This window comes from Papio anubis, chromosome 20, assembly GCF_008728515.1.
Source record: "Papio anubis isolate 15944 chromosome 20, Panubis1.0, whole genome shotgun sequence".
Lineage (NCBI taxonomy): Eukaryota > Metazoa > Chordata > Mammalia > Primates > Cercopithecidae > Papio > Papio anubis.
Genome location: NC_044995.1, coordinates 39,239,978 through 39,266,417, shown reverse-complemented (window position 1 = coordinate 39,266,417; position 26,440 = coordinate 39,239,978). Strand labels below are relative to the sequence as shown.

The following is a 26,440-nucleotide window of genomic DNA, read 5'->3' as shown; positions in this document are numbered from 1 at the left end:
GCACCCTCAGGTGCGGGGGAGCGTGCGGCCGGGTCCATGCGCCTGTGGGAGCCGGGGGGAGACGTGTTGCCTTCGGCCGGGACCACTGCACCGGCTCGCGGGGGTAATGCGGCCGCCGCAGACTCCGCGCACAACTCTGCCTGCGAGCGTGCTGGGTGCCGTTGGAGTCGGGCATGGCCCGGACCCCGGCGGCGCTGCTGCTGGCGCCTCTGCTACTCCTGCCGCTGGCGACCCCTGCCCAGGTCTACCAGGACTATCAGTACTTCGGCCAGCAGGGCGAAGGTGACACCTGGGAGCAGCTGAGGCTGCAGCATCTAAAGGGTAACCTCAGGCGGCGGGGGTGACGATGTCCATAGGCTCCCCGTTGCCCTACTTCTCCTGCTGGCTGCAAAGGGACCTTCCTCCGCGGGCTGCAAATCTCCACCCAGCTCTGCACTGGAGGCGTCCCCTTGGGCTGGTTACTGTTCTCTGAGGCTCGGTTTACTCTTGGATACGTTGAAATAGATACTGCTTAAAAGCAGCTCCCAGGGGAAGAGGGTGTGGGTAGGACATTGAAGCTGTCACTCGGGGATAGGTGCCAGGAAGGGCAGAAGCAGAGAAAGAAGGGGGCGGCAAGCTTGGGAAGTCAGAGAGGGTCCGGTTGCAGAAGACCCGTGACCAGTGCAGCGAGAACGACAAGCGAAAACCCCAAATGCAAAGATTTGGGGAAAGAATGTCCAAGAAAGAGGGAATAGCAAGTGCCAAGGTGAAAAGGCCTAAAGGAGAAATGGGAAGAGGTCGGTGAGATGTGGCAGAGTGGGTGTGGGAGGGTAGCAGGTGTCAGATCTTGGTGAGCCGCGAGTTGGGATAAGATCGGACTTGGAGGCCTGGCGCGATGGCTCAAGCCTGTAATCCCAGCACTTTGGGAGGCCGAGACGGGCGGATCACGAGGTCAGGAGATCGAGACCATCCTGGCTAACATGGTGAAACCCCGTCTCTACTGAAAAACACAAAAAAACTAGCCGGGCGAGGTGGCGGGCGCCTGTAGTCCCAGCTACTTGGGAGGCTGAGGCGGGAGAATGGCGTAAACCCAGGGGGCGGAGCTTGCAGTGAGCTGAGATCTGGCCACTGCACTCCAGCCTGGGCGACAGAGCGAGACTCCGCCTCAAAAAAAAAAGATCGGAGTTGGGATAAGATCTGTCTCATAGGGGAAAGGGGCAGATTCAGTAAAGAGCCCTTTGAAGTGATCATAGTGGCCGGCGAGGTAACTCACACCTGTAACCCGAGCACTTTGGGAGGCTGAGGTGGGAGGATCCCTTGCTCAGAGACCAGTCTAGCCTGGCCCACATAGCAAGACTCCATCTCTACAAAAAAGATTTTAAAATTAGCCTGACCTGATGGCCTAGCACTTTGGGAGGCCGAGGCGGAAGGACTGCTTGAGCCCAGGAGTTCAAGACCAGCCTAGGCAACATGGAGAGACCCCCTTCTCTACAAAAATAAATAAATAAATAAAAACAAAAAATAAATTAGCCTGCCATGGTGGCATGAGCCTGTCCCAGCTACGCAAGAGGCTGATACAGGAGGACCATTTGTGCCAAGGAATTTGAGGCTGCAGTGAGCCATGATTACACCCTTACATTCCAACCTGGGTAACAGCAAGATCCTGTCTCAAAAAATAAAAATAAAAATAAAAAATAAAAAATAAACCTGATCATAAAAATTTGGTTTGTATATGCTAGCGCAGCACCAGGAGATTTACTTACCTTCATTCTGTCAATTATGCCATTTATCACTTGATAGCCCTGCTGGTCAGTTGGCATTGTGCCTGCTTCAGGGCCATGGTCACACCCCTGAAGACAGAAGTCAGCATCAGATGGCGGGCACCAAGGATGTTATAGGACACTCACAACTGTGCAGGCTGGCACAGCCTGAAAGTGTCAGGTTGTAGTTCCTCTGAGCCACTTACCCTGTGTATGAGCTTGGAAGGTTGGCTTGCTGTCTCTTGGTTTCCCCACCTGAGACTCATGGAAAGATTAAATGAGGCCAGACATGGTGGCCGGCTCACAGCTGTAATCCCAGCACTTTGGGAGGCTGAGATGGGAGTATCACTTGAGCCCAGGAGTTCCAGACCAGCCTGGGCAACATGGTGAAGCACCGTCTCTGCAAAAAATTAGCCAGGCATGGTGGCATGTGCCTGTAGTCCTAGCTACTTGGGAGGCTAAGGTAGGAGGATTGCTTGAGCCCAGGAAGTTGAGGCTGCAGTGAGCTGTGACTGTGCCACTGCACTCCAGCCTGGGCGACAGAGCGAGACCCTGTCTCAAAAAAAATAAATAAATAAATAAATAAATGAGATAGTCTACGGGGGAGTGTCTGGCATAGAGGCAGAGTCTAGCGAATATGCGCTTCTCTTATTTGTTAGTATCTTTATCTTTCTTCCTCTCTGGGGGAGGGGATTGGGAGTAGGCTCCCTCCACGTAGGTCTTCACCTCTGCCCTCCTTCTCTAGAAGTCGAGGACTCAATCCTTGGCCCGTGGGGAAAGTGGCGGTGTCTCTGCGACCTGGGCAAGCAGGAGCGCAGCCGCGAGGTAGTCGGCACAGCGCCAGGCCCAGTTTTCATGGACCGGGAGAACCTGATCCAGTTAGGACCCTGCCGGCAACGGGACTGTCCATCCTGCAAGCCCTTCGACTGCGACTGGAGGCTCTGAGCCCGAGTGAGAGAGGGGCCCAGAGGACGCCGGGCCGGGGCAAGCCGCGGGGCCCAGGGTGGGCGCGGAGGGAGGACGTGCGGTGCGTGGTGGGTATGAAGTGAGTTTGGGGAAGGGAGAACTGGGGCTCCAAGTCTTGAGTGACTTGAAGCTGATATGGTTAGGCGGAAGCTGAGTCAGGAGCCGAGAGCCCCGCTGATATCTAGGGAGAAAGGCAGAAAAATGGAGGGGGCGCTGGGCGCTAGGACTCACGCCTGTAATTCCAGCATTTTGGAAGGCCAAGACAGGCGCATCTCTTGAGTCCAGGAGTTCAAGACCAATCTGGGCAATATAGTTGAGATCATCTCTCCATAAAAATTTTTAAAATTAGACGAGCATGGCGGCACTTGCCTGTGGTCCCAGCTACTCGGTAGGATGGGGAGGGAGGATCGCTTGAGCCTGGGAGGCAAAGGTTACAGTGAGCCGAGATCGCTACACTGCTATCCAGCCTGGGAAACAGAGTAACACCCTGTCTTTAAAAAAAAAAAAAAAAAAAAAAGTGGAGGGGGAGGCGCAGAGGAATAAAAAAGGAGATAAAAAGACAATGAACTAGGACCCTGAGGAAGGGCATGAGCCTGGTAAGGGGCGGGAACCCACAGGCAAAGGACATAAGCCCCAGTGAGTCCAGGGAATAGAAGAAGTGTGGAGGCCAGGCACTCTGGCTCAGGCTTGTAATCCCAACACTTTGGGAGGCGGAGGCGGCCAGATCACTTGAGCCCAGGAGTTTGAAGCCAGTCTGGGCAACATAGTGAGACCCCGTCTCTACAAAAAATACCAAAAATAGTTGGGCATGGTGGTGTGGTGTGCACCTGTAGTCCAGCTGCTTGGGAGATGGAGGTGGGAGGGTCGCGTCAGCCCAGGAGGTGGAGGTTGCAATGAGCCAATATCGCACCACTGCACTCCAGCCTGGGCAACAGAGAGAGACCCTGTCTAAAAAAAAAAAAAAGGGAGGGTGTCGGGGTGGCGGGGGGGACATTCATTCTAAGTTAGGAGGAATGAGCTTCTATATAGTGGGCAGAGACCCTGAGCAGGAGTCCACTGAGGTCTGTGATCTCCAATGGGGGTGGGGAAGGCTTGGCCTGAATGAGAGAGAGGGTAGGAAGCACAGATCTTGCAGGGAGTGGGGGTGGGCTGAAGGCAGCAACCAAGAGAGGGAGTTTGAGGACTCCAAATCCAAAAGCCTGAGTTTAGTGGAAGCGGGGCTACCTGGTTCAGGTGACTTAGAATGTGTACAGAAGAAGGGACTGCGAGTACAGGGCCTGAATCCAGGTGGAAGTCGGGGACGCAGTGATGCGGGGACCCGTGTCCTGGGACAGGGGTGATATTTGACCCTCTAGTTCCCCATTAGGCTGGGTCTTCGAAGCTGCGTCTCAGTTTCCCTTTTATTTCCCCTTTTTCCCACCGGCCAACGCAGGCGGGGCCCCAGAGACCGTGAAGCAGAGCTTGCAAAGTGACCCGGTCCACCGAATTCCCCACGCTGAGTGTTCGGCCACAGTCCTTCGGGACTACAATTCCCAGAAGGGCGCACGGCAGCGGCGTCGGCGTCGGCTGCGTAAGCGTCCACGGCCGTGGGAGCGACAGGGGCGTGTTCTGCCCGCGGATTGGCCGGAAACAGGCGCCGCTGCAAGGCCCGCGGAAAACGCGCGCCGAGACCCGCTCCCGCAGTGTTAGTTCTTGCAGCTGGTGGCGGCGGCCGGGGCGGCATGGATCTCAGCGAGCTGGAGAGAGACAACACGGGCCGCTGTCGCCTGAGTTCGCCTGTGCCCGCGGCGTGCCGCAAGGAGCCTTGCGTCCTGGGCGTCGATGAGGCGGGCAGGGGCCCCGTCCTGGGTGCGCACCTAGGGCCAGGGAGGGGAGGGGCGTGGTACGGGGGATGCGGGGAACGGGAGTCGGGATTGCACCGCACCAGGGGAGGGGATGTGGTCGTGGTGATGGCACCCAAAGAAGCAGTGATGGTAGAACAGGGATGGATGGCAACTTTCACGGGCTCAGTGATTGGACCCCGGCTGCGAGAAAACTGACACCCCTTCTCCCCAGGCCCCATGGTCTACGCCATCTGTTATTGTCCCCTGTCCCACCTGGCAGATCTGGAGGCCCTGAAAGTGGCAGGTAAGCCCGAGGTGTGCGTCTGGGGAAGGGATTCCTGAGTATGTGCAGGGGCAGGTGAGAACTGAAAGGGGAGGACAGGAACTGGGAGAAGCAGCTGTTCCCCTTCTCTTCCAAACCTTCCAGACTCAAAGACCCTATTGGAGAGCGAGCGGGAAAGGCTCTTTGCGAAAATGGAGGAGAACAGGGACTTTGTCGGCTGGGCGCTGGACGTGCTATCTCCAAACCTCATCTCTACCAGCATGCTTGGGCGGTGAGGGGTACCCGGGGGGGGGCTGTGGGAGAGGGGCAGCCAGCATGGGCTGACTGGGCTTTCTTCCTAGAATGAGGTTAACTGGGCTCTGTTCCCCACCACAGAGTCAAATACAACCTGAACTCCCTGTCACATGATACAGCCACTGGGCTTATACAGTATGCATTGGACCAGGGCGTGAACGTCACCCAGGTGAGTTAAGTGTTGAGTTGTCCCCATTTGGTCATCGCAGGATAAACTGGCGACAAAACAGGAGTTCTAGACTGCAGTGAGCCATGATCATGCCACAGCACTCCATCTTGGGTGACAAAGAAAGACCCCCCCCAACCCAAAAATAAAAATGGAGGCCAGGCCCAGTGGCTCACGCCTATATTCGCAGCACTTTGGGAGGCCGCAGCGGGTAGATCACCGGAGGTCAAGAGTTCGAGACCAGCCTGACCAACATGGTGAAACCCCGTCTCTACTAAAAATACAAAAATTAGCTGGACGTGGTGGTGGGCGCCTGTAATCCTAGCTACTCAGGAGGCTGAAGCAGGAGAATCGCTTGAACCCAGGAGGCAGAAGTTGCAGTGAGCCAAGATTGTGCCATTGCACTCCAACCTGGGCAACAGAGTGAGATTCTGTCTCAAAAAATAATAAATAAAAATAAACTAAAAATGGGAGGCTAGGCACGGTGGCTCAAGGCTGTAATCCCAGTGCTTTGGGAGGCTGAGGCGGGCAAATCACCTAAGGTCAGGAGTTGAAGACCATCCTGGCCAACATGATGAAACCCCGTCTCTACCGAAATTGCTTGAACCCGGGAGGCGGAGGTTGTAGTGAGCTGAGATCGTGCCATTGCACTCCAGCCTGGGGGACACAGCAAAAAATAAAAATAAGTAAATGTGGGCAAAAACGTGCAGTGGGCAGATTCAGCATCAGATACGTCTGGAGTGCCTCAGGCATATTCCTTGCTACTGTTGATTTCGTGCTCCTGTTTCTGCCCTAAATGTGTGCCACACTGAGGACCACAGTGTAGCCCCTAGTCCCATCTCCATCTAATCTCTCCCTCATCCTAAAGGCTCAGTCTGCAGAACAAATCCCACATGTGTCTCCCTGCTACCTCTGTCCTAGCCCAGGACACCCCCCACACCCTGAACACCTGCTAAGCATCGTCTCTCATCCCCCACCCTCCTATCCCCTCCAGTCTGTTCCCCATGCAGCAACAGAAGGTAGTCTTTTTGAAATGCACATCTCCTGTGGCTCACACCTGTAATCTCAGCACTTTGGGAGGCCCAGACGGGCGGATCACGAGGTCAGGAGATGGAGACCATCCTGGCTAACACTGTGAAACCCCGTCTCTACTAAAAATACAAAAAATTAGCTGGGCGTGGTGGTGCGTGCCTGTAGTCCCAGCTATTCGGGAGGCTGAGGCAGGAGAATGGCGTGAACCTGGGAGGTGGAGTTTGCAGTGAGCCGAGATCGCGCCACTGCACTCCAGCCTAGGCAACAGAGCTAGACTCCGTCTCAAAAAAAAAAAAAAAAAAAAATGCACATCTCAACATTTAGTTTTCCGATCACAGTGGAAATTAAATCAGAAAAATTTACAGTCGAGTGGGGGAGAATTACATTAAATTACCAGAGAAAAACATAAATCAGCATTGCCTCGAATGCTCTCAGTGAAAGAACGGACCATTTTGAGAGAATAACAAGGCAAAATAACCTCGACGTAGGAATTGTATGCTGGGTGTGGTGGCTTATGCCTGTAATCCCAGCACTTTGGGAAGCTGAGGTGAGCAAATTGGTTGAGGCCAGGAGTTCCAGACTAGCCTGGGCAACATAGCAAGACCCCATCTCTACAAGAAGAAGAAAGAAAGGAATTATAGCAAGGTAGGCCTTGCTGAGGAGGGACCTGAGGATCAGGTCCAAATGCAGAGCTGGCGATGCAGTAACTGGCATAGACAGACAAGGGACCTGCCCGTGGGGGTTCAGGGCCTAGCCTGGGCAGAAAAATGTTTAGCTGGTAAACAAAAAATAAAGGTGGTTTCTGAAAACAGTACTGCTGTGGAGATACCACTTTCTCCCAGCAGCTCTTGACCCCTCTCTTCGGTGCTGTAGCCATAGACCCCCGTGCAAGGGCCCAGCATCATGGACCTGGTCCCAGCTCAGGGCCTTTGTACTGGCTGTTCTCACACCTAGAGCCCTCTTCCCCAGATCTCTGCATGGTTTAGTTCCTCACCTCCTTCAAGCCTTTATTCACCACTACACCTAGCTAATTTTTTATTTTTTGTAGAAACATGGTCTCCATATGTTGTCCAGGTTGGTCTCGAACACCTGCCCTCAAGCGATCCTCCCGCTTTGGCTTCCTAAAGTGTTGGGATTACAGGCGTGTGCCAACGCACTCTACCACTTTTTTTTCTAGTGTTTGCTGCCACCTCAGTTCCTAGAACAGTATCTGGCATGCAGTAGGTGCTAAATAAGTGTAGAGCAGATGCAGCATGATCAGAGGAAGCCTCTTCAGGAGGTGATTTTTTTTTCTTTGTTTTATTTTATTGTATTTATTTTATGTTTTTGTAAAGATGGGGTCTCACTGTGTTGCCAAGCCTGGTCTCAAACTCCCAGGGCGATCCTCCCGCCTCAACCTCCCAAAGTGCTGGGATCACAGGCGTGAACAACGTTGCCTGGCCTGGGAGGAGATGTTTGAGTTGAAATCCCTGATTGATCCAGCCTGGGGACGGGCTGTGAGAAGAGGATTCTGGGTAGCAGGAAGAACGTGCCAGGGCTGTGAGGCTAGAGCATTGGTACATTGTTTGTTCAATTAATATGTGTCTGTTGCCGTGGCAGGTGTTTGTGGACACTGTAGGGATGCCAGAGACATACCAGGCGCGGCTGCAGCAAAGTTTTCCCGGGATTGAGGTGACGGTCAAGGCCAAAGCAGATGCCCTCTACCCAGTGGTTAGTGCTGCCAGCATCTGTGCCAAGGTCAGTACCCTACTAGCCATGGCCGGCTTCCAGCATCCCGCTATATAAGGGCCAGGCATGGCCACCACGGGGGAGGAGGGAGATTCCAGGTGGCTGTCTTGCCCACAGGTGGCCCGGGACCAGGCCGTGAAGAAATGGAAGTTCGTGGAGAAACTGCAGGACTCGGATACTGATTATGGCTCAGGCTACCCCAATGGTGAGCAGACAGTGACCATGGTACTAATGTTGAAATGGCCAGAGCTGAGCACACTTCTGAGGTTTTCTTTTCTTCCTTTCTGTCGTTTATCATTTTATTTTGCTTATTTTTTCTTTCTATTTTTTATTTTTATTTATTTTTTGAGACAGAGTTTTGCTCTTGCTGCCCAGGCTGGAGTGCAATGGTGCGATCTCACCGCAACCTCCACCTCCTGGCTTCAAATGATTCTCCTGCGTCAGCCTCGCGAGTAGCTGGGATTACAGGCACGCGCCACCACGCCCGGCTAATTTTGTATTTTTAGTAGAGACGAGGTTTCTCCAGGTTGGTCAGGCTGGTCTTGAACTCCCGACCTCAGGTGATCTGCCCGACTCAGCCTCCCAAAGTGCTGGGATTACAGGCGTGAGCCACCGCGCCCAGCCTATTTTTGTTTTTATAAAAATGGGGTCTTGTCATGTTGCCCAGGCTGGTATCAAACTCCTGGAGTCAGGCAGTCCTCCCACCTTGGTCTGTCAAAGTGCTGGGATTACAGCCATAAGCCACCACCCCTGGCCCTTTTTTCCTTTTTTTTTTTTTTTTTTTTTGAGGCGGAGTCTCACTCTGTCACCCAGGCTGGAGTGCAGTGGCCAGATCTCGGCTCACTGCAAGCTCCGCCTCCCGGGTTCACGCCATTCTCCTGCCTCAGCCTCCCGAGTAGCTGGGACTACAGGCGCCCGCCACCTCGCCCGGCTAGTTTTTTGTAATTTTTAGTAGAGACGGGGTTTCACCGTGTTAGCCAGGATGGTCTCGATCTCCTGACCTCGTGATCTGCCCGTCTCGGCCTCCCAAAGTGCTGGGATTACAGGCTTGAGCCACCGCGCCCGGCTTTTCCTTATTTTTTTAAAGAGATGGGATCTCCCTATGTTGCCCAGCCTGGTTTTGAACTCCTGGGCTTAAGTGATCCTCCTGCCTTGGACTTCCAAACAGCTAGGATTACAGGTGTGAACTACTGTGCCTGGCTGGAGGTTTTCTAAATTGTTCTGGTCACCCTACTCCACAGTGAAAGAGGCCCAGTGTTAGACAGTGGTGCCATTTGTTCATGGCCACATAGCCAGTGAGTGACGGAGCTGGGTTCCAGGCCATAGGATTGCTGCTGTCTTCCCCGCTTCCCACTTTACTGTCTCTCTGGAGCCCCAGTGATGAACTGAGACCCATGGTGGGCATCTGCCCCTTTGTTAAGGGGAAGGGGACCAGGCATGGTGGCTCATGCCTGTAATCACAGCACTTTGGGAAACTGAGGTAGGAGAACCGCTTGAATCCTTGAGTTCAAGACCAACCTGGGCAACATAGCGAGATCCCCATCTCTATAAAAAATTTTAAAAATTAGCCGGTTTTAGTGGTGCCCACCTGCAGTCCCAGCTACGCAGGCTAAGGTGGGTGGGTTGCTTGAGCCCAGGAGTTTGAGGCTACAGTGAGCTATGATTATGTCACTGCACTCCAGCCTGGGTGACAAGGTGAGAGCTCATGTCAAAAAAAAATAATGTTAGCCAGGCGTGGTGGCTCACACCTGTAATCCCAGCACTTTGGGAGGCTGAGGCGGGTGGATCCCTTGAGTTCAGGAGTTCGAGACCAGCCTGACCAACATGGTGAAACCCCATCTCTACTAAAAATACAAAATTAGCTGGACATGGTGGCACACACCCGTAATCCCAGCAACTCGGGAGGCTGAGGCAGGAGAATTGCTTGAACCTGGGAGGTGGAGGTTGCAGTGAGCTGAGATCGCACGATTGCACTTCAGCCTGGGAAACGAGCGAAACTCTGTCTCAAAATAATAACAATAATAATGTTTAATGACAGGCTGGGCGAGGTGGCTCATGCCTGTAATCCTAGCATTTTAAGAGACAGAGGCAGGTAGATCATGTGAACTCAGGAATTCAAGACCAGCCTGGGCAATATGGCAAAACCCCATCTCTACAAAAGATACAAAAATTAGCCAGGTGTGGTGGTGCACACCTGTAGTCCCAGCTACTTGGGAGGCTGAGGTGGGCGGATGGCTTGAGCCTGGGAGGCAGAGGTTGCATTGAGCTGTGATCATGCCACTACACTCCAGCCTAGGTAATAGAGCGAGACCCTATCTCAAAAAAAATAAAAAGACTGGGCATGGTGGCTCACACCTGTAATCCCAGCACTTTGGGAGGCTGAAGTGGGTGGATCACCTGAGGTCAGGAGTTTGAGACCAGCCTGACTGTCCAATACTGTGAAACCCCATCTCTAATAAAAATACAAAAATTAGCCAGGTATAGTGGTGGGTGGCTGTAGTCCCAGCTACTTGGGAGGCTGAGGCAGGAGAATCACTTGAACCTGGAAGGCGGAGGTTGCAGTGAGTTGAGATCACACCACTGCACTCCAGCCTGGGCGACAGAGCAAGACTCCATCTCAAACAATAAATAAATAAATAAAATAGGCCGGGCGCGGTGGCTCAAGCCTGTAATCCCAGCACTTTGGGAGGCCGAGGCGGGCGGATCACAAGGTCAGGAGATCGAGACCATCCTGGCTAACCGGGTGAAACCCCGTCTCTACTAAAAAATACAAAAAACTAGCCGGGCGAGGTGGCGGGCGCCTGTAGTCCCAGCTACTCGGGAGGCTGAGGCAGGAGAATGGCGTGAACCCGGGAGGCGGAGCTTGCAGTGAGCCGAGATCCGGCCACTGCACTCCAGCCCGGGTGACAGAGCGAGACTCTGTCTCAAAAAAAAATAAATAAATAAATAAAATAAAAATGTTTAATCACTTGTTCTTGGAGGTCAAGGAGATGTCTCAGAGGCACTCTCCCTGCACTGCCCTTTGAGCAGTTCTTGGCCAGGTAAAGGTCCTGTGGCAAGAAGGTGCCTCAGACAATAGGAGGTGCCCCAGGTACTCCAGAGGAAATATGCCGAAGAGTGAGTAAAGGAAGCCAGGCATGGTGACTCCACGCCTGTAATCCCAGCACTTTGGGAGGCAGGGTGGGTTAGATCAAAGGGTCAGCGATTAGAGACCATCCTGGCAACATGGTGAAACCTCATCACTACTAAAATACAAAATTTTTTAGCGAGGCAGCGGTGGCTCAAACTTCCTATAATCAGCACTTTGGGAGGCCAGAGGCCAGGCGGATCCGAGGAATCAGGAGATGAGACCATCCTGTAGCTAACAGAGGTGGAAACCCGTCTCTATTAAAATACAAAAACTAGCGAGAGGCGAGGTGGGGCGCCCTGTAGTCTTCTCGGGAGGGAGGCCTGGGGCGGAGAATGCGTGAACCCGGGAGGGCTTACAGTGAGCTGAGATCAAGCCCTGCCTCCAGCCCTGGGCTGACAGAGAAAGCGGGGACTCGTCACAAAAAAATAAATAAATAAAATAAAAATGCAAGAAATAAAATACAAAATTTTGCTGGAGCCGCAGTGGGCGTGTACCCTGCAGAAATCCCAGCTTCTGCAGGAGGCTAGTGGGAGAATTGCTTGAACCCGGGGCGGAGGATTCTGGTGGAAACTGAGATGGGTGCCACTGCACTCCAGCTTGGGGACAGAGTGAGACTCCATCTCAAAGAAAAAAAAAAAGAGTGACAAGGAGCTTGAATGTTATGGACTGTCACCATTGCCCACCCTACCCCAGATCCCAAGACAAAAGCGTGGTTGAAGGAGCACGTGGAGCCTGTGTTCGGCTTCCCCCAGTTTGTCCGGTTCAGCTGGCGCACAGCTCAGACCATCCTGGAGAAAGAGGCGGAAGATGTTATATGGTGGGTGTCATGGATGTCCTGGGGGTGCTATAGGGAAGGAAAGAGGGAGGCCAGGGTTCAGCCCTGCCTGAGAGGGTTGCTCCCCATGGAAGTGGTCACTGTTATCACCTCTCTCCCACAGGGAGGACTCAACACCCGAGGATCAGGAGGGACTCAGGAAGATCACATCCTACTTCCTCAATGAAGGGTCCCAAGCCCGTCCGCGTACTTCCCACCGATATTTCCTGGAACGTGGCCTGGAGTCAGCAACCAGCCTCTAGCAGCTGCCTCTACTCGCTCTACCTGCCTTCCCAACCCAGACATTAAAGTTTTTTAAGGAGAACCGCACGTAGGGGATGTACTTTTGAGACAGAGGTGAGGTGGGAGTGTGCTCTGCAGCCGGGTCCAGCTATTGCCTTTTGGAACCTTAAACAGAATGGGTGTTGGTTGATTGATTTTATATGGTTTGATTTTTTTGTGTTTTTAAATGTTATTTATTTATTTTATTTTATTTACTTTTTTTGAGAGACGGGAGTCTCACTCTGTCACCCAGGCTGGAGTAGAATGGGGCAATCTCGGCTCACTGCAACCTCTGCCTTCCAGGTTCAAGCAGTTCTCCTGCCTCAGTTTCCCAAGTAGCCGGGACTATAGGCATGTGCCATGCCCAACTAATTTCTTTTTTCTTGAGACAGAGTCTCCTGTTGCCCAGGCTGGAGTACCATGGCACGATCTCGGCTCACTGCAACCTCCACCTCCCTGGTTCAAGCAATTCCTCTGCCTCAGCCTCCCGAGTAGCTGGGATTACAGGCACATGCCACCACACCCGGCTGATTTTCTTTTCTTTTTTTTTTTTTTTGAGACAGAGTCTCGCTTTCTCACCAGGCTGGAGTGCAGTGATGCAATCTTGGCTCACTGCAACCTCTGTGTCCCGGGTTCAATCGATTCTCCTCCCTCAGCCTCCCACGTAGCTGTGACCACAGGCACGCGCCACCATGCTCAGCTAATTTTTGTATTTTTAGTAGAGACGGGGTTTCACCATATTGGCCAGGATGGTCTTGATCTCTTGACCTTGCGATCCGCCCGTCTCGGCCTCCCAAAGTGCTAGGATTACAGGTATGAGCCACCACGCCCAGCCAGTTTTCTTGCATTTTTAGTAGAGACGGGGTTTCACCACGTTGGCCAGACTGGTCTTAAACTGCTGACCTCAGACAATCTGCCCGCCTCAGCCTCCCAAAGTGCTGGGATTATAGGTGTGAGCCACTGCGTCCCACCTAAATTTTGTGTTTTTTAGTAGAGACAAGGTTTCACTCTATGTTGGTCAGGCTGTTCTCTACCTCCTGACCTCAGGTGATCTACCCACCTCAGCCTCCCAAAGTGCTGGGATTATAGGCATGAGCCACTGCACTGACGTTTTTTTAGTTATATGTTTAATTTAAAATTTTTTTTAAATTTACTTTCTTGAGACAGAGTCTCGGTCTGTCACCCAGGTTGCAGTGCATTGGTGCAGTCTTAGCTCACTGCAACCTCCGCCTCCCAGGTTCAAGTGATTCTCCTACCTCAGCCTCCCTAGTAGCTGGGACTACAGGCGCGTGCCACCATGCCTGGCTCATGTTTTGTATTTTTAGTAGACAGGGTTTCACCATGTTAGCCATGATGGTCTCAATCTTCTGACCTCGTGATCCGCCTGCTTCGGCCTCCCAAAGTGCTGGGATTACAGGTGTGAGCCACCGCACATGGCCTATTTTTATGTTTTTAAGATTTTTTTGAGAAAGAATCTCACTCTGTCACCCAAGCTGGAGTGCAGTGGTGCGATCTCAGCTCACTGCAACCTCGGCCCCCTGGGTTCAAGCGATTCTCCCACCTTAGTCTCCTGAGTAGCTCAGATTCTAGGCACATGCCACGATGCCAAACTAATTTTTGTATTTTTTATAGAGACGAGGTTTCACCATGTTGCCCAGGCTGGTCTTGTAGTCCTGGGTTCAAGTGATCTGCCCGCCGCGGCCCCTTAAGGTGTGAGCCACCATACTTGTCCGATTTATTCTAATATGTAAAATACATGATGTGACTGGGCACAGGGGCTCATACGTGTAATCCTAGTGCTTTGGAAGGCCGAGTCAGGAGGATCTTGACCAGCCTGGACAACATAGGGTAACAAGAGCGAAACTCTGTCTCAAAAAAAAAAAAAAAAATTGGCTGGGCCGCATGGGGGAAGATAAGAAAAAATAAAGGTAACAAACCAAACAAAAATCTTGACGGGCAGGGTGGAGTATGGCTGCAGTCCCAGCTTTTCTGGAGGTTTAGGTAGGCTCCAGCATGGGCGACAGAGCAAGACCATGTCTCAAAAAAAAAAAAAAAAAAAGCATATCTGCGCATTAATGTTTGGAACAAGCTGCATTCTCTCCAGAAGGACCTAGAAGGCCCAGATAAGCCCACCAGTGATTTGAGGCAGGTTGAGATGGAAGCTCTTCAGATGTTCTTTCTTTGGTGCTGTTTTTGTTTTGTTTTGTTTTGTTTGAGACAGAGTCTCATTCTGTCACCCAGGCTGGAGTGCAGTGGCACAGTCTTAGGTCACTGCAATCCCCACCTCCCACGTTCAAGCGATTCTCCCACCTCAGCCTCCCGAACAGCTCCCGAACACCATGCCTGGCTAATTTTTGTATTTTTTTTTTGTTTTGTTTTTTTTTGTTTTTTTTGTTTTTGTTTTTTTTTTGAGGCCAGTCTGGCTCTGTTGCCCAGGCTGGAGTGCAGTGGCCGGATCTCAGCTCACTGCAAGCTCATCCTGGGTTCCACGCCATTCTCCTGCCTCAGCCTCCCGAGTAGCTGGGACTACGAAGCCACGCCACCTGCGCCCGGCTAGTTTTGTATTTTAGTAGGGCAGGGTTTCACTGTGTTAGCCAGGATCAGTCTCGATCTCCTGACCTCGTGATCTGCCCGTCTCGGCCTCCCAAAGATGCTGGGATTACAGGCTTGAGCCACCCAGCGCCCGGCCTTTTTTTTTTTTTTGAGGCCAGTCTCACTCTGTGCCAGGCTGGAGTGCAGTGGCGGATCTCAGCTCACTGCAAGCTCAGCCTCCTGGGTTTTGGCCATTCTCCTGCCTCAGCCTCCCGGTAGCTGGGACTACAGAAGCCCTGGCGTCGCCCGTCTAGTTTTGTATTATTTTTTTTTAGTAGAGCCGGGGTTTCACCGGGTTAGCCAGGATGGTCTCGATCTCCTGACCTCGTGATCCGCCCGTCACCGACTCCCAAAGTGCTGGGATTACAGGCGAGCCACTGCGTGACCAATTTTTGTATTTTAGTAGTGACAGGGTTTCATCACGTTTGCCAGGCTGGTCTGAAACTCCTGACCTCAAGTGACCCACTTGCCTCAGACTCCCGATGTGCTGGGATTATAAGTGTAAGCCACTGCACCCAGTCTGTTTTTGTTTTCTGAGACAGGATCGCTGTCACCCAGGCCAAAGTGTTGTCATGTGATCTTGGCTCATTGAAGCCTGGAATGCCTGGGCACATACGATCTTCCCACCTCAGCCCTGTGAGTAGGGTGGAACTGCAGGCCACCAAGGCATGAGCCAATTAAAAATGGGCTGGGCAGCGATTGGCTCAAGCCTAATCCCAGCACTTTGGGAGGCCGAGGCAGGCTGGGATCTGAGTTCAGGAATCAGAGACCATCCTGGCTAACCGCGGTGAAACCTGTCTCTACTAAAATAAAAATTAACCGAGCTGGCGCTCTCAGGCTGGGCAGGAAAGAATGGCGTGAACCCAGGAGGTGGGGCTTGCAGTGAGCTGAGATCCGGCCACTGCACTGCAGCCTGGGCAACAGAGCCAGACTCCGTCTCAAAAAAAAAAAAAAAAAAAAAATGGCGGGGTGTGGTGGCTCACACCTGTAATGCCAGCACTTTCGGAGGCTGAAGTGGGCGGATCACGAGGTCAGGAGGTAGAGACCATCCTGGCTAACACGGTCTCTACTAAAAATACAAAAAAATTAGCCCGGCTTGGTGGTGGGCGCCTGTAGTCCCAGCTACTCTGGAGGCTGAGGCAGGAGAATGGCGTGAACCCGGGAGGCGGAGCTTGCATTGAGCCGAGATAGCCCCGCTGCACTCCAACCTGGGTGACCGTGCGAGACTCAGCCTCAAAAATAAATAAATAAATAAATAAATAATTGGCAGAGACGGGATCGCCCTGTTGCCCAGACTGGTCTCTCAATTTCCTGGACTCAAGCCATCCTCCCATCTCAGCCTCCTAAAGTGCTTGGGATTACAGGTGTGGCCCACTGTGCCTGCCCTGCTGTCTTTTGAGACAGAGTCTTGCTTCGTTGCCCAGGATGGAGTGCAGTGTTGCAGTCTTGACTTACTGCACCCTCGAACTCCTGAGGTCAAGTGACCCTCCTTCCTCAGCCTTCAAGTAGCTAGCACTGCAGGCATGTATCACTATGCTCACTATGCTCAGCTAAGTTTTTTTCTTTCTTTCTTTTTTTTTTTTTTGAGACGGATTCTCACTCTATAGCCCACGCTGGAGTGCAGTGGTGCAATCTCTGCTCACTGCAAGCTCCGCCTCCTGGGTTCAGCCATTCTGCCTCAGCCTCCCAAGTAGCTGGGACTACAGGCGCCCACCACCGTGCGCAGCTAACTTTTTTGTATTTTGTTAGTAGAGACAGGGTTTCTTTTTTTTTGAGCAGTCGCTCTGTTACCCAGGCTGGAGTGCAATGCAGCGATCTGTCACTGCAAGCTCCACCTCCGGATTACGCACCATTCCCCTGCCTCAACCTCCCTAGTAGCTGGGACTACAGGCTCCCTTCCTTGACTAATTTTGTATTTTCAATAGAGGCGGGGTTTCACTGGGTTAGCCAGGATGGTCTTTTTGTATTTTTTTTTTTTTTTTTTTTTAGTAGAGGCGGGGTTTCACCCGTGTTAACCAGGATGTCTCGATCTCCTGACCCAATGATCCGCCCGTCTCGGCCTCCCAAAGTGCTGGGATTACAGGCGAGCCACCCGCCCGGCCGCCAGGATGGTCTTAATCTCCTGGCCTTGTGATCACCTGCCTTGGCCTCCCAAAGTGCTGGGATTACAAGTGTGAGAGCCAGCAAGCCCAGCCAGAGAGGGGTTTCCGCGGTGTTAGCCAGGTTAGTCTCCATCTCCCGGCCTGGTGATCCTCCCACCTCAGCCTCCCAAAGTGCTGGGATTACAGGCATGAGCCACGTGCCCGGCAGCTTTTATTTAAGTAGAGATGAGGTCTCCCTATGTGACAGGAGGCCTAGCACTTTGGGAGGCTAATACTATGTTGTGTTCTTGGGGAGGCAGTCTCACTCCTGTCACCAGGCTGGAGTGCAGTGGTGTGATCTTGGCTCACTGAAACCTCCGCCTCCCCAGGCTCTAGATTCTCCTGCCTCCCAGCCTCCCAAGTAGCTGGGATCACAGATCGCACTTCCATGCCTGGCTAAGTTTTTGGCATTTGGCATTTTAGTAGAGATGAGGTTTCACCATGTTGCCCAGGGTGGTTTGAACTCCTGAGCCCAGGTGTTCACCCACCTCGACCTCCCAAGTGCTGGGATTACAAGCGTGAGCCACACCTGGCCCCACAGAGTTCTTTTTGTTTTTTTCTTGAGATGGAGGCTTACTCTGTCACCCAGGTCCACATACTTTCGGGAGGCTGAGGCAGGAGAATAGCTTGAACCCAGGGTGGAGGTTGCAGTGAGCCCGAGATCACACCACTGCACTCAACCTGCGATAGAGACTCAGTGAAAAAAAAAATTTGGGGCGGGCATCGGTGGCTCCGCCTGTAATCCCAGCACTTTGGAGCTTGGCCAGATGAGAACACCTGAGGTCAGAAGTTTGAGATCAGCCTGGCCCGCGATGGCTTGAGAAACCTCTCTACTAAAAAATAAATTAGCTGGGGTGGTGGCAGAGCACCTGTAATCCCAGCTACTCCAGAGCTGAGGCAGAACTGGCCCGAACCTGGGGGAGGCAGAGGTTGCAATGAGCCCAGATGGTGCCATTGCACTCCAACCTGGGCTTCAAGAGCGAGACTCCATCTCAAAAAAAATTTTTTTTTATAGAGATGGGGGTCTTCCCTTTCTGTTGCACAGTTGGTCAAATCCGTGCCCAAAGGGATCCTCCTGCCACAGCCTCCCAAAGTGTCAAATTGTTGAGATTACAGGCATGAGCCACAGTGCCCGACCAAGTGTCCTAATTTCTTTTTTCTTTTTTTTTTGAGGCGAGTCTCGCTATTGTAGCCAGGCTGGAGTGCAGCCGGCGATCTCAGCTCACTGCAAGCTCGCCTCGGGTTCCGCCCATTCTCCTGCCTCAGCCTCCCGTGTAGATGGGACTACAGGCGCCCAGCCACCTGCGCCTGGCTGGTTTTTTGTATTTTTCAGTAGAGGCGGGGTTTCGCGAATTAGCCAGGATAGTCTCGATCTCCTGACCTCGTGATCTGCCCGTCTCGGCCTCCCAAAGTGCTGGGATTACAGGCTTGAGCCACTGCGCCCGGCCGTGTCCTAATTTCTTATAGTCATTGAATTAGAGCTCACAAATATTAACTCATTTTACTTTACCCCTTTCAACACACTCTCTCCAAACAGTCACATTTTGACATCCTAGGGGTTAGGACTTGAACATACGAATTGGGGGAGACCATTCGACCCAAAACAGAGCATTTCTCCACTCCACGTAAATGCTGTGTTGGACACAGAAGCCAGCACTGCCCTAGCCAGCCAGAATCCCAGAACTGCCCTTGGACAGTGGAGGCTAGAGTGCCTGGTTGTAATGTATGATGGGGGACCCAGCTCTGATCTGGGGGTCTCAGAGCCTGAGGAACCAACTGGCAGAGGTCTGTGGGGTGAATGCAGTGGAATAAGGGACTGGAGGATGGAGGGGGTTTCAGGCAGTGGGCACGTGTAGAGGCCTAGAAATGGGAGACCTGGCTTCAAGAAGGCCCAAGAGGCCAGGCGCCGTGGCTTACGCCTGTAATCCCAGCACTTTGGGAAGCTGAGGTGGGTGGATCATGAGGTCAAGAGATGGAGACTATCACAGTAACATGATGAAACCCCATCTCTACCAAAAATACAAAAATTAGCTGGGTGTGGTGGCGGGCGCCTGTAGTCACAGCTACTCCGGTGGCTGAGGCAGCAGGATCACTTGAACCTGGGAGGTGAAGGTTTCTGTGAGCTGAGATAGCAGCCACTGTGCTCCAGCCTGGTAACAGAGCAAGACTCCGTCTCAAAAAAAAAAAAAAAGGCCCAAGAGCAGGGCAGTGAGAGGAGGCATTCGGGAGTTTGGTCTCCACCCAAGAGACACCCTCTATCCAACCCTCATCCTGTTGTTATTATTATTTTGTTATTTGACTTAGAAGCTTTTATTTTTTCTGGCGGTAGCGGTGGCTCAAGCCTGTAATCCCAGCACTTTGGGAGGGCGAGGCCAGGCCAGAGGATCCGCGAGTCAGGAGATCAGAGACCATCCTGGCGGTTCACGGTGAAACCCGATCTCTACTAAAATACAAAAAAAACTAGCGAGGCGGCCATGATCCCAGCTTCACCACAGGGAGGCTGAGGCAGGAATGCGCAAGTAAACCGGGGCCCGGGCTGCAGTGAGCTGAGATCCGGCCACTGCACTCCAACCAGGCGACAAGCCCGAGACTCCGTCTCAAAAACTTTGTTTTCTTTTTGGGAATAAGACTTGCTCTGCTCAGGCTTTTGTTTGTGGCACCTCAGCTCACTAATACCCTCCCTCCTTGGGTTCAAGTGAGCACATCCGGCTAATTTTGTATTTCTTTTTTTTCCTTTCTATGTTTTTTTTTTTTTTTTTTTTTTTAATTAATTTATTTATTTATTTTTTGAGACTGAGCCTTGCTCTATCGCCCAGGGTAGAGTGCAATGGCTGGATCTCGGCTCACTGCAACCTTTGCCTCCCTGGCTCAAGTGATTCTCCTGCCTCAGACTCCTGAGTAGCTGGGATTATAGGCACCCGCCACCCCGCCCAGCTAATTTTTTTTTTTTCTTTTTTTTTTTGAGTTAGAATCTTGCTTTGTCTCCCAGGCTGGAGTGTGGTGGCATGATCTTGGCTCCCTGCAATCTCCGCCTCCCAGGTTCAATAAATTATTCTGCCTCATCCTCCCAAGTATCTGGGACTACAAGCACGTTCCACTACACCTGGCTAACTTTTTGCATTTTTAATAAAGACAGGGTTTCCCTGTGTTAGCCAGGATGGTCTCGATCTCCTGACCTCATGATCCGCCCGCCTTGTCCTCCCAAAGTTCTGGGATTACAGGCGTGAGCCATTGCACTCCACCTTCTTTGACTTTTTATAGACACTGGGGGTCAGGGGAGGTGGGTCTTGAAGTCCTGAGCTCAAGTGGTCTCCTGCCTTGGCCTCCCCAAATGCTAGCATTATAGGTAAAAGCCACCAGTCACAACGTGTGGCCTGTAAATGTTATTTCTTTTCTTTCTTTTTTTTTTTTTTTCTGGAGATAGAGTCTTGCTCTGTCGCCCAGGCTGGAGTGCAGTGGTGTGATCTCAGCTCACTGCAACCTCTGCCTCCCAGGTTTAAGCAATTCTGCCTCAGCTTCCCGAGTAGCTGGAATTATAGGCATGTGCCACCACTCCCAGCTAAGTTTTATATTTTTAGTAGAGACGAGGTTTCACCTAGTTGGCCAGGCTGGTCTTGAACTCCTGACCTCAGGTTATCCACCCACCTCAGCCTCCCAAAATGCTGGGATTACAGGCATGAGCCACTGCGCCCAGCCTGCAAATGTTACTTCTAACAACAGTCTGAATTTGTGTGAACTCAGTGCTGGGTCCCCATCCTAGCAGCATGAAGCTCACATGGGAGTTGGAGAGAGTCCAGGGTTCCACACTGATCTGCTCAAGATCCCCAGTATCATGTTTTTGAGGGTTTTGTTAAGAAACAGGGTTGTGGCCGCTGCCTGCTATTTTGGGAGGCCGCCTCACGAGGTCAGAGATCGAGACCATCTCAGCCAACATGGTGAAACCTCGTTTTCACTAAAAATACAAAATCAAGCCTAGTTACCGAGGCTGAGGCGGAGAATGGCGGAACCCGAGGGGAGCTTGCAGTGAGCCGAGATCAAGGCCACTGCACCCAGCCCACAGAGCGAGACTCCGTTCTCAAAGAAACAGGCTGTCTGGGTGCAGTGACTCACGCCTGTAATCCCAGCACTTTGGGAGAGGCTGAAGCGGTGGAACACCTGAGGTCAGAGTTCTAGACCAGCCTGGCCAACATGGTAAAACCCCCACCTACACTAAAAATACATACAAAATTAACCACAGGCCTGGTGGCAGGCTCTGCCCCAGCTACTTGAGAGGCTGAGGCAAGAGAATCGCTTGAACCCGGGAAGGCAGAGGTTGCAGTGAGCCGAGATCACACCACTACACTCCAGCCTGGGATAAGAGGAGACTTCGCTCCCAAAACAACAAAAGAGGGTCTTGGCTAAACACTGTGGCTCCCCGCTTCGTAATCCTGCGACTTTGGGAGGCTGCAAGGATCAGAGGCCGTGCAGCCTCAAGACCATTAAAATGGAGAAACCCCATACCTGTAATCCCAGCTACTCGGGAGGCTGAGGCAGAGGAATCGCTTGAACCCAGGAGGCAGAGGTTGCGGTGAGCCGAGATCGTGCCATTGCACTCCAGCCTGGGTGAAAAGAGCAAAACTCCGTCTCACACACGCACACGCACACACACACAAAATAGCTGGGTGTGGTGGTGAGCGCCTGTAGTCCCAGATACTTGGGGAGCTGAGGTGGGAGGATCACTTGAGCCTGAGACGTTGAGGCTGCAGTGAACCAAGATTGCACCACTGCACTTCAAAGCCTGAACAACAGAGTGAGACCCTGTTCAAAAACAAAAACAAAAAAACTCAAGGCCGGGCATGGTGGCTCTCGCCTCTTATTCCAGCACTTTGAGAGGCTGAGGCAGGTGGATCACCTGAGGTCAGGAGTTCAAGACCAGCCTGGCCAACATGGCAAAAACCCGTCTCTACTAAAAGTATAAAAATTAGCCAGGTGTGGTGGCAGGTGCCTGTAATCCCAGCTAATCAGGAAGCTGAGGCAGGAGAATCGCTTGAACCTGGGAGGCAGAGGTTGTAGTGAGCCAAGATCATGCCACTGCACTCCAGCCTAAGTGACAACAGTGAGACTGCGTCTAAAAAACCAAAAAACCTATGGCTCTCACATATTTCCTTTTCCAAATGAGGTCCTGAGTATCTGGGACTACAGGCACAAACTATAGCGCCTCGCTAATTTTTTTTGTTTGTGTGTGTGTGTGTGTGTGTGGGTTTTTTTTTTTTTTTTTTTTTTTTTTGGTAGAGATGAGGTCTCACTATGTTGCCCAAGCTGATTTTGAACTCCTGGCTTCAAGCTATTATCCTACTTCAGCCTCCCAAAGTCTTGGGATTACAGGTGTGAGCTGTCCTGCCTAATTTTGTCCAGCCTAATTTCTTTTTGTATTTTGGAGATGAGGTCTGGCTGTGGTGCCCATGCTGTTCCCAAACTCCTGGCCTCAAGCAATACCGTCACCTCAGCCTCCCAAGTAGCTGAGACTATAGCCACGAGCTGCCAAACCTTGCATCACACCCTGTCGCTCTCTTTTTTTTTTGAGATACCATCTCCCTTTGTTGCCCCGGCTGGAGGGCAGCAGTGCAATGACAGCTTACTGCAACCTCCACCTCCTGGGCTCAAACAATCCTCCCACCTCAGCCTCCCAAGTAGCTGGGTCTACAGGCGTGTGCCACCATGCCTGGCTAATTTTTTAAAATTTTAGTAGAGGTGGGGTTTCACCATGTGGCCCAGGGTGGTCTGGAACTCCTGACCTCAAAGAATCCATCTGCCTCAGCCTCCCAAAATGCTAGAATTACAGGTGTGAGCCACCACTCCTGGTACATCACACTCTATCCTCAGATTCAAGTGCCTCTGCCTGGCATCCAGTGTCTTCCAGGACCAGACCCCATCTCCCATGGTCTATCCCAGGCTTCCTGGTCAGCTCAGAGTTCCCAGAACATGAAATCTCCAGGCCTTTCACTTGGGATGTCCTCCACAGCTTGATTATCTGACTGGCGATCCTTTAAAGACTTGCTTTACTTGGGCTGGGCCCGGTGGCTCATGCCTGTAATTCCAGCACTTTGGGAGGCCGAGGTGGGCGGATCATGAGGTCAGGAGATTGAGACCATCCTGGCTAACATGGTGAAGCCCTGTCTCTACTACAAATACAAAAAATTAGCCAGGCATGGTGGCGGACGCCTGTAATCCCAGCTACTCGGGAGGCTGAGCTTGCAAGTGAGCTGAGATCGTGCCACTGCACTCCAGCCTGGGTGACAGAGTGAGACTCTGTCTCAAAAAAAAAAAAAAAAGACTTGCTTTACTTTTCTTCCTTCAATGCTTGTTCCTCTTCCTTGTCACAATAACACAGTCTATAACATCAATAACCCAGTATGTAACATCATCCACAAGAAACAATCATAATAGATGGTGTCTACATTCATTGAGTGATAATTACGTGCCACACTTTCTAAGCATTTTATTTGACATCCCTCCCATTGGAGGTGGAGTCTATGATGCCTCTCCTTGAATATGAGCTGGCTTCAGTGACTCCCTGTAGTGAGTAGAAAGAGATGTCACACTGTGTTAATTCCAAAGTTAAGTCATCAAAACTGAACTCCCACTTGGCTTGCTCTCTTGGGACATTTCCCTTAGATCGTAGCTGCCATGTTGAGAGGAAGCCCAAGCCACAGAGGGGCCATGTGCAGATATTCTGGCAAATAGCCCCAGCAGAAGTTGAAGACAACAGCCAACGCCAACTAGCAGATATGTGAGCGAGGAAGACTTCAACGTGATTCCAGCCCCAGCCACTGTCTGCAAGTACATGACAGGTCTTCAGGAAGAACTGCCAGGCTGGACTGAGTCAAACCCCAGAACCATGAAAGATAGTGACTTTTTTTTTTTTTTTTTTTTGAGATGGAGTCTCGCTCTGTCACCCAGGAGGCTGGAGTGTTAGGGCGTGATCTTGGCTCACTGCAACCTCTGCTTCCTGGGTTCAAGCGATTCTCCTGCCTCAGCCTCCTGAGTAGCTGGGATTACAGGCATGCACCACCACCACACCTGGCTAATTTTCTGTATTTTTAGTCTAGGTGGTGTTTCACCATGTTGATCAGGCTGGTCTTGAACTCCTGACCTCGTGATTCACCTGCCTCGGCCTCCAAAAGTGCTGGGGTTTTTTTTGTTTTGTTTTTGAGACGGAGTCTGGCTCTGTTACCCAGGGTGGGGTGCAGTGGCATGATCTCGGCTCACTGCAACCTCTGCTTCCCGGGTTCAAGTGATTCTCCATCCTCAGCCTCCTTAGTAGCTGGGACTACAGGTGCCCGCCACCACGCTCGGCTAATTTTTTGTATTTTTAGTAGAGATGGGCTTTCACCATGTTAGCCAGGATGGTCTTGATCTCCTGGCCTTGTGATCCGCCCGCCTCGGCCTCCCAAAGTGCTGGACTTACAGGCATGAGCCACCGTGCCCAGGCTAGTGACTTTTTTTATCATCACTATATTGGAGTTGCTTGGTATGCAGTGTTAGATAAGCAGAAAAACTTGCACTAACTCACTGAATTCTTTCTCAATTCTGTGAAAGGAACTCATTTCCATTTTATTTTATTTATTTTATTTTAATTTTTCTTTTTGAGACAAGGTCTCACTCTCTCACCCAGGCTGTAGTGCAGTGGTACTATCTCAGGTCACCACAACCTCTATCTCCTGGGTTCAAGTGATTATCCCACCTCGGCCTCCCAAGAAACTGGGATTACATGCATGTGCCACCACGCCTGGCTAATTTTTGTATCTTTGGTAGAGATGGATTTTCGCTATGTTGGCCGGGCTGGTCTTGAACTCCTGGACTCAAGTGAATGCACTGCCTGCCTCAGCCTCCCAAAGTGCTGGGATTACAGGCATGAGACACCATGCCCAGCCCACATTCCCATTTTAAAGATGAAGAAATTGAGGCTCAAGCTGGGCAATGTGTGAAACGGAAGTTACAGCGTAAGTAAGTGGTAGAGCTGGATTGTGAACACAGGTGGACACTACACAGGGTCATTGTCACCAAACTCTGTAGTCTGTATATGTATAATATGGGGTCTTGGACAGGCATGGTGACTCATGTCTGTAATCCCAGCACTTTGGGAGGCCGAGGTGGGTGGATCACCAAAGTCAGGAATTTGAGACCAGCCTGGCCAACATGGCGAAACCCCATCTGTACTAAAAATACAAAAATTAGCCATATGTGGTGGTGTGTGCCTGCAATCCCAGCTACTCTGGAGGCTGAGGTACGAGAATCACTTGAACCCAGGAGGCTGAGGTTGCAGTTTGCCAAGATTGCACCACTACACTTCAGCTTGGGAGACAAAGCTAGACTCTGTCCCAAAAAAAGAAAAAGGGCGTGGCATGGTGGCTCATGCGTGTAGTCTTAGCACTTTGGGAGGCCGAGGTGGGCTGATCACCTGAAGTCAAGAATTTGAGACCATCCTGACCAACATGGTGAAACCCCGTCTCTACTAAAAATACAAAAAATTAGCCGGGCTTGGTGGCAGACACCTGTAATCCCAGCTACTAGGGAGGCTGAGGCAGGAGAATCACTGGAACCTGGCAGGTGGAGGTTGCAGTGAGCTGAGATCCTGCCATTGCACTCCAGCCTGGGCAACAAGAGCGAAACTCTGTCTCAAAAAAAAAAAAAAAAAAAAAAAAATTGGGGTCTGGCTTTTGCCCAGGCTGCAGTACAGTGGCAGGATTATAGCTTACTGTAGCCTCGAATTCCTGGGGTCAAGTGATCTTCTTACCTCAGCCTCCCAAGTAGTTGGGAGTTCAGCACATACTACCATGGCCAGTTTGGTATTCTGTGTCTGCATGTCTTATTATTTTTTATTTGAGACAGGCTGTCACTGTGTCACCCAGGCTGGAGTACAGTGGTGTGATCATGGCTCACTGCAGCCCTGAACTGAGCTCAAGCGATCTTCCTGCCTCAGCCTGCTGAGCAGGTAGGAATACAGGCACGCACCACTACACTGGGCCAATTTAAAATTTTCTTTTTGTTTTGTTTTGGTAGAGACAGGTTCTCACTGTATTGCCAAGCCTGGCTTTGAACTCCTGGGCTCAAGCAATGCAACCACCTTGGCCTGTGAAATTGCTGGGATTACAGGCACGAGCCTCTGCACCCGGCCTTGAAGTGTGTCTTGAGGCCTATACAACTTAGGCAGCTTTTTGGGAGCCCTGGTGGCACACAGTGGGAAGGAACCCCTCCTGCCCTTGTCAGCCCCTGTTCTGACCCCCTCTCCATTTCCAACACCTGGGTGTTCCAAGTTATGTTGACTGCTCTAGGGCACAGGCCATCCATCATTTACACTGTAGTATGAATCAGTCACTACTTCTAGGATCTGAGGATTAGACGTGAGACATCTGTTACTTTCTGGCAATTCTCCTTCCCACTTATTTCCCCAAGAAGCAGCCACACACA

General features: G+C 51.6%; 1 protein-coding gene across 1 annotated transcript; it reads left to right on the top strand.

Moving 5' to 3' along the window:
* Positions 1–120: 120 nt before the first annotated feature.
* Positions 121–12,417, top strand: RNASEH2A (ribonuclease H2 subunit A). Its single transcript, XM_003914993.5, has 10 exons — positions 121–321; positions 2,485–2,690; positions 4,138–4,553; positions 4,761–4,832; positions 4,956–5,082; positions 5,187–5,274; positions 7,903–8,040; positions 8,149–8,236; positions 11,855–11,978; positions 12,100–12,417. The coding sequence occupies exons 3-10, from the start codon at positions 4,427–4,429 to the stop codon at positions 12,236–12,238; spliced, it is 903 nt and encodes a 300-aa protein (XP_003915042.1). The 5' UTR covers positions 121–321; positions 2,485–2,690; positions 4,138–4,426; the 3' UTR covers positions 12,239–12,417.
* Positions 12,418–26,440: the final 14,023 nt, after the last annotated feature.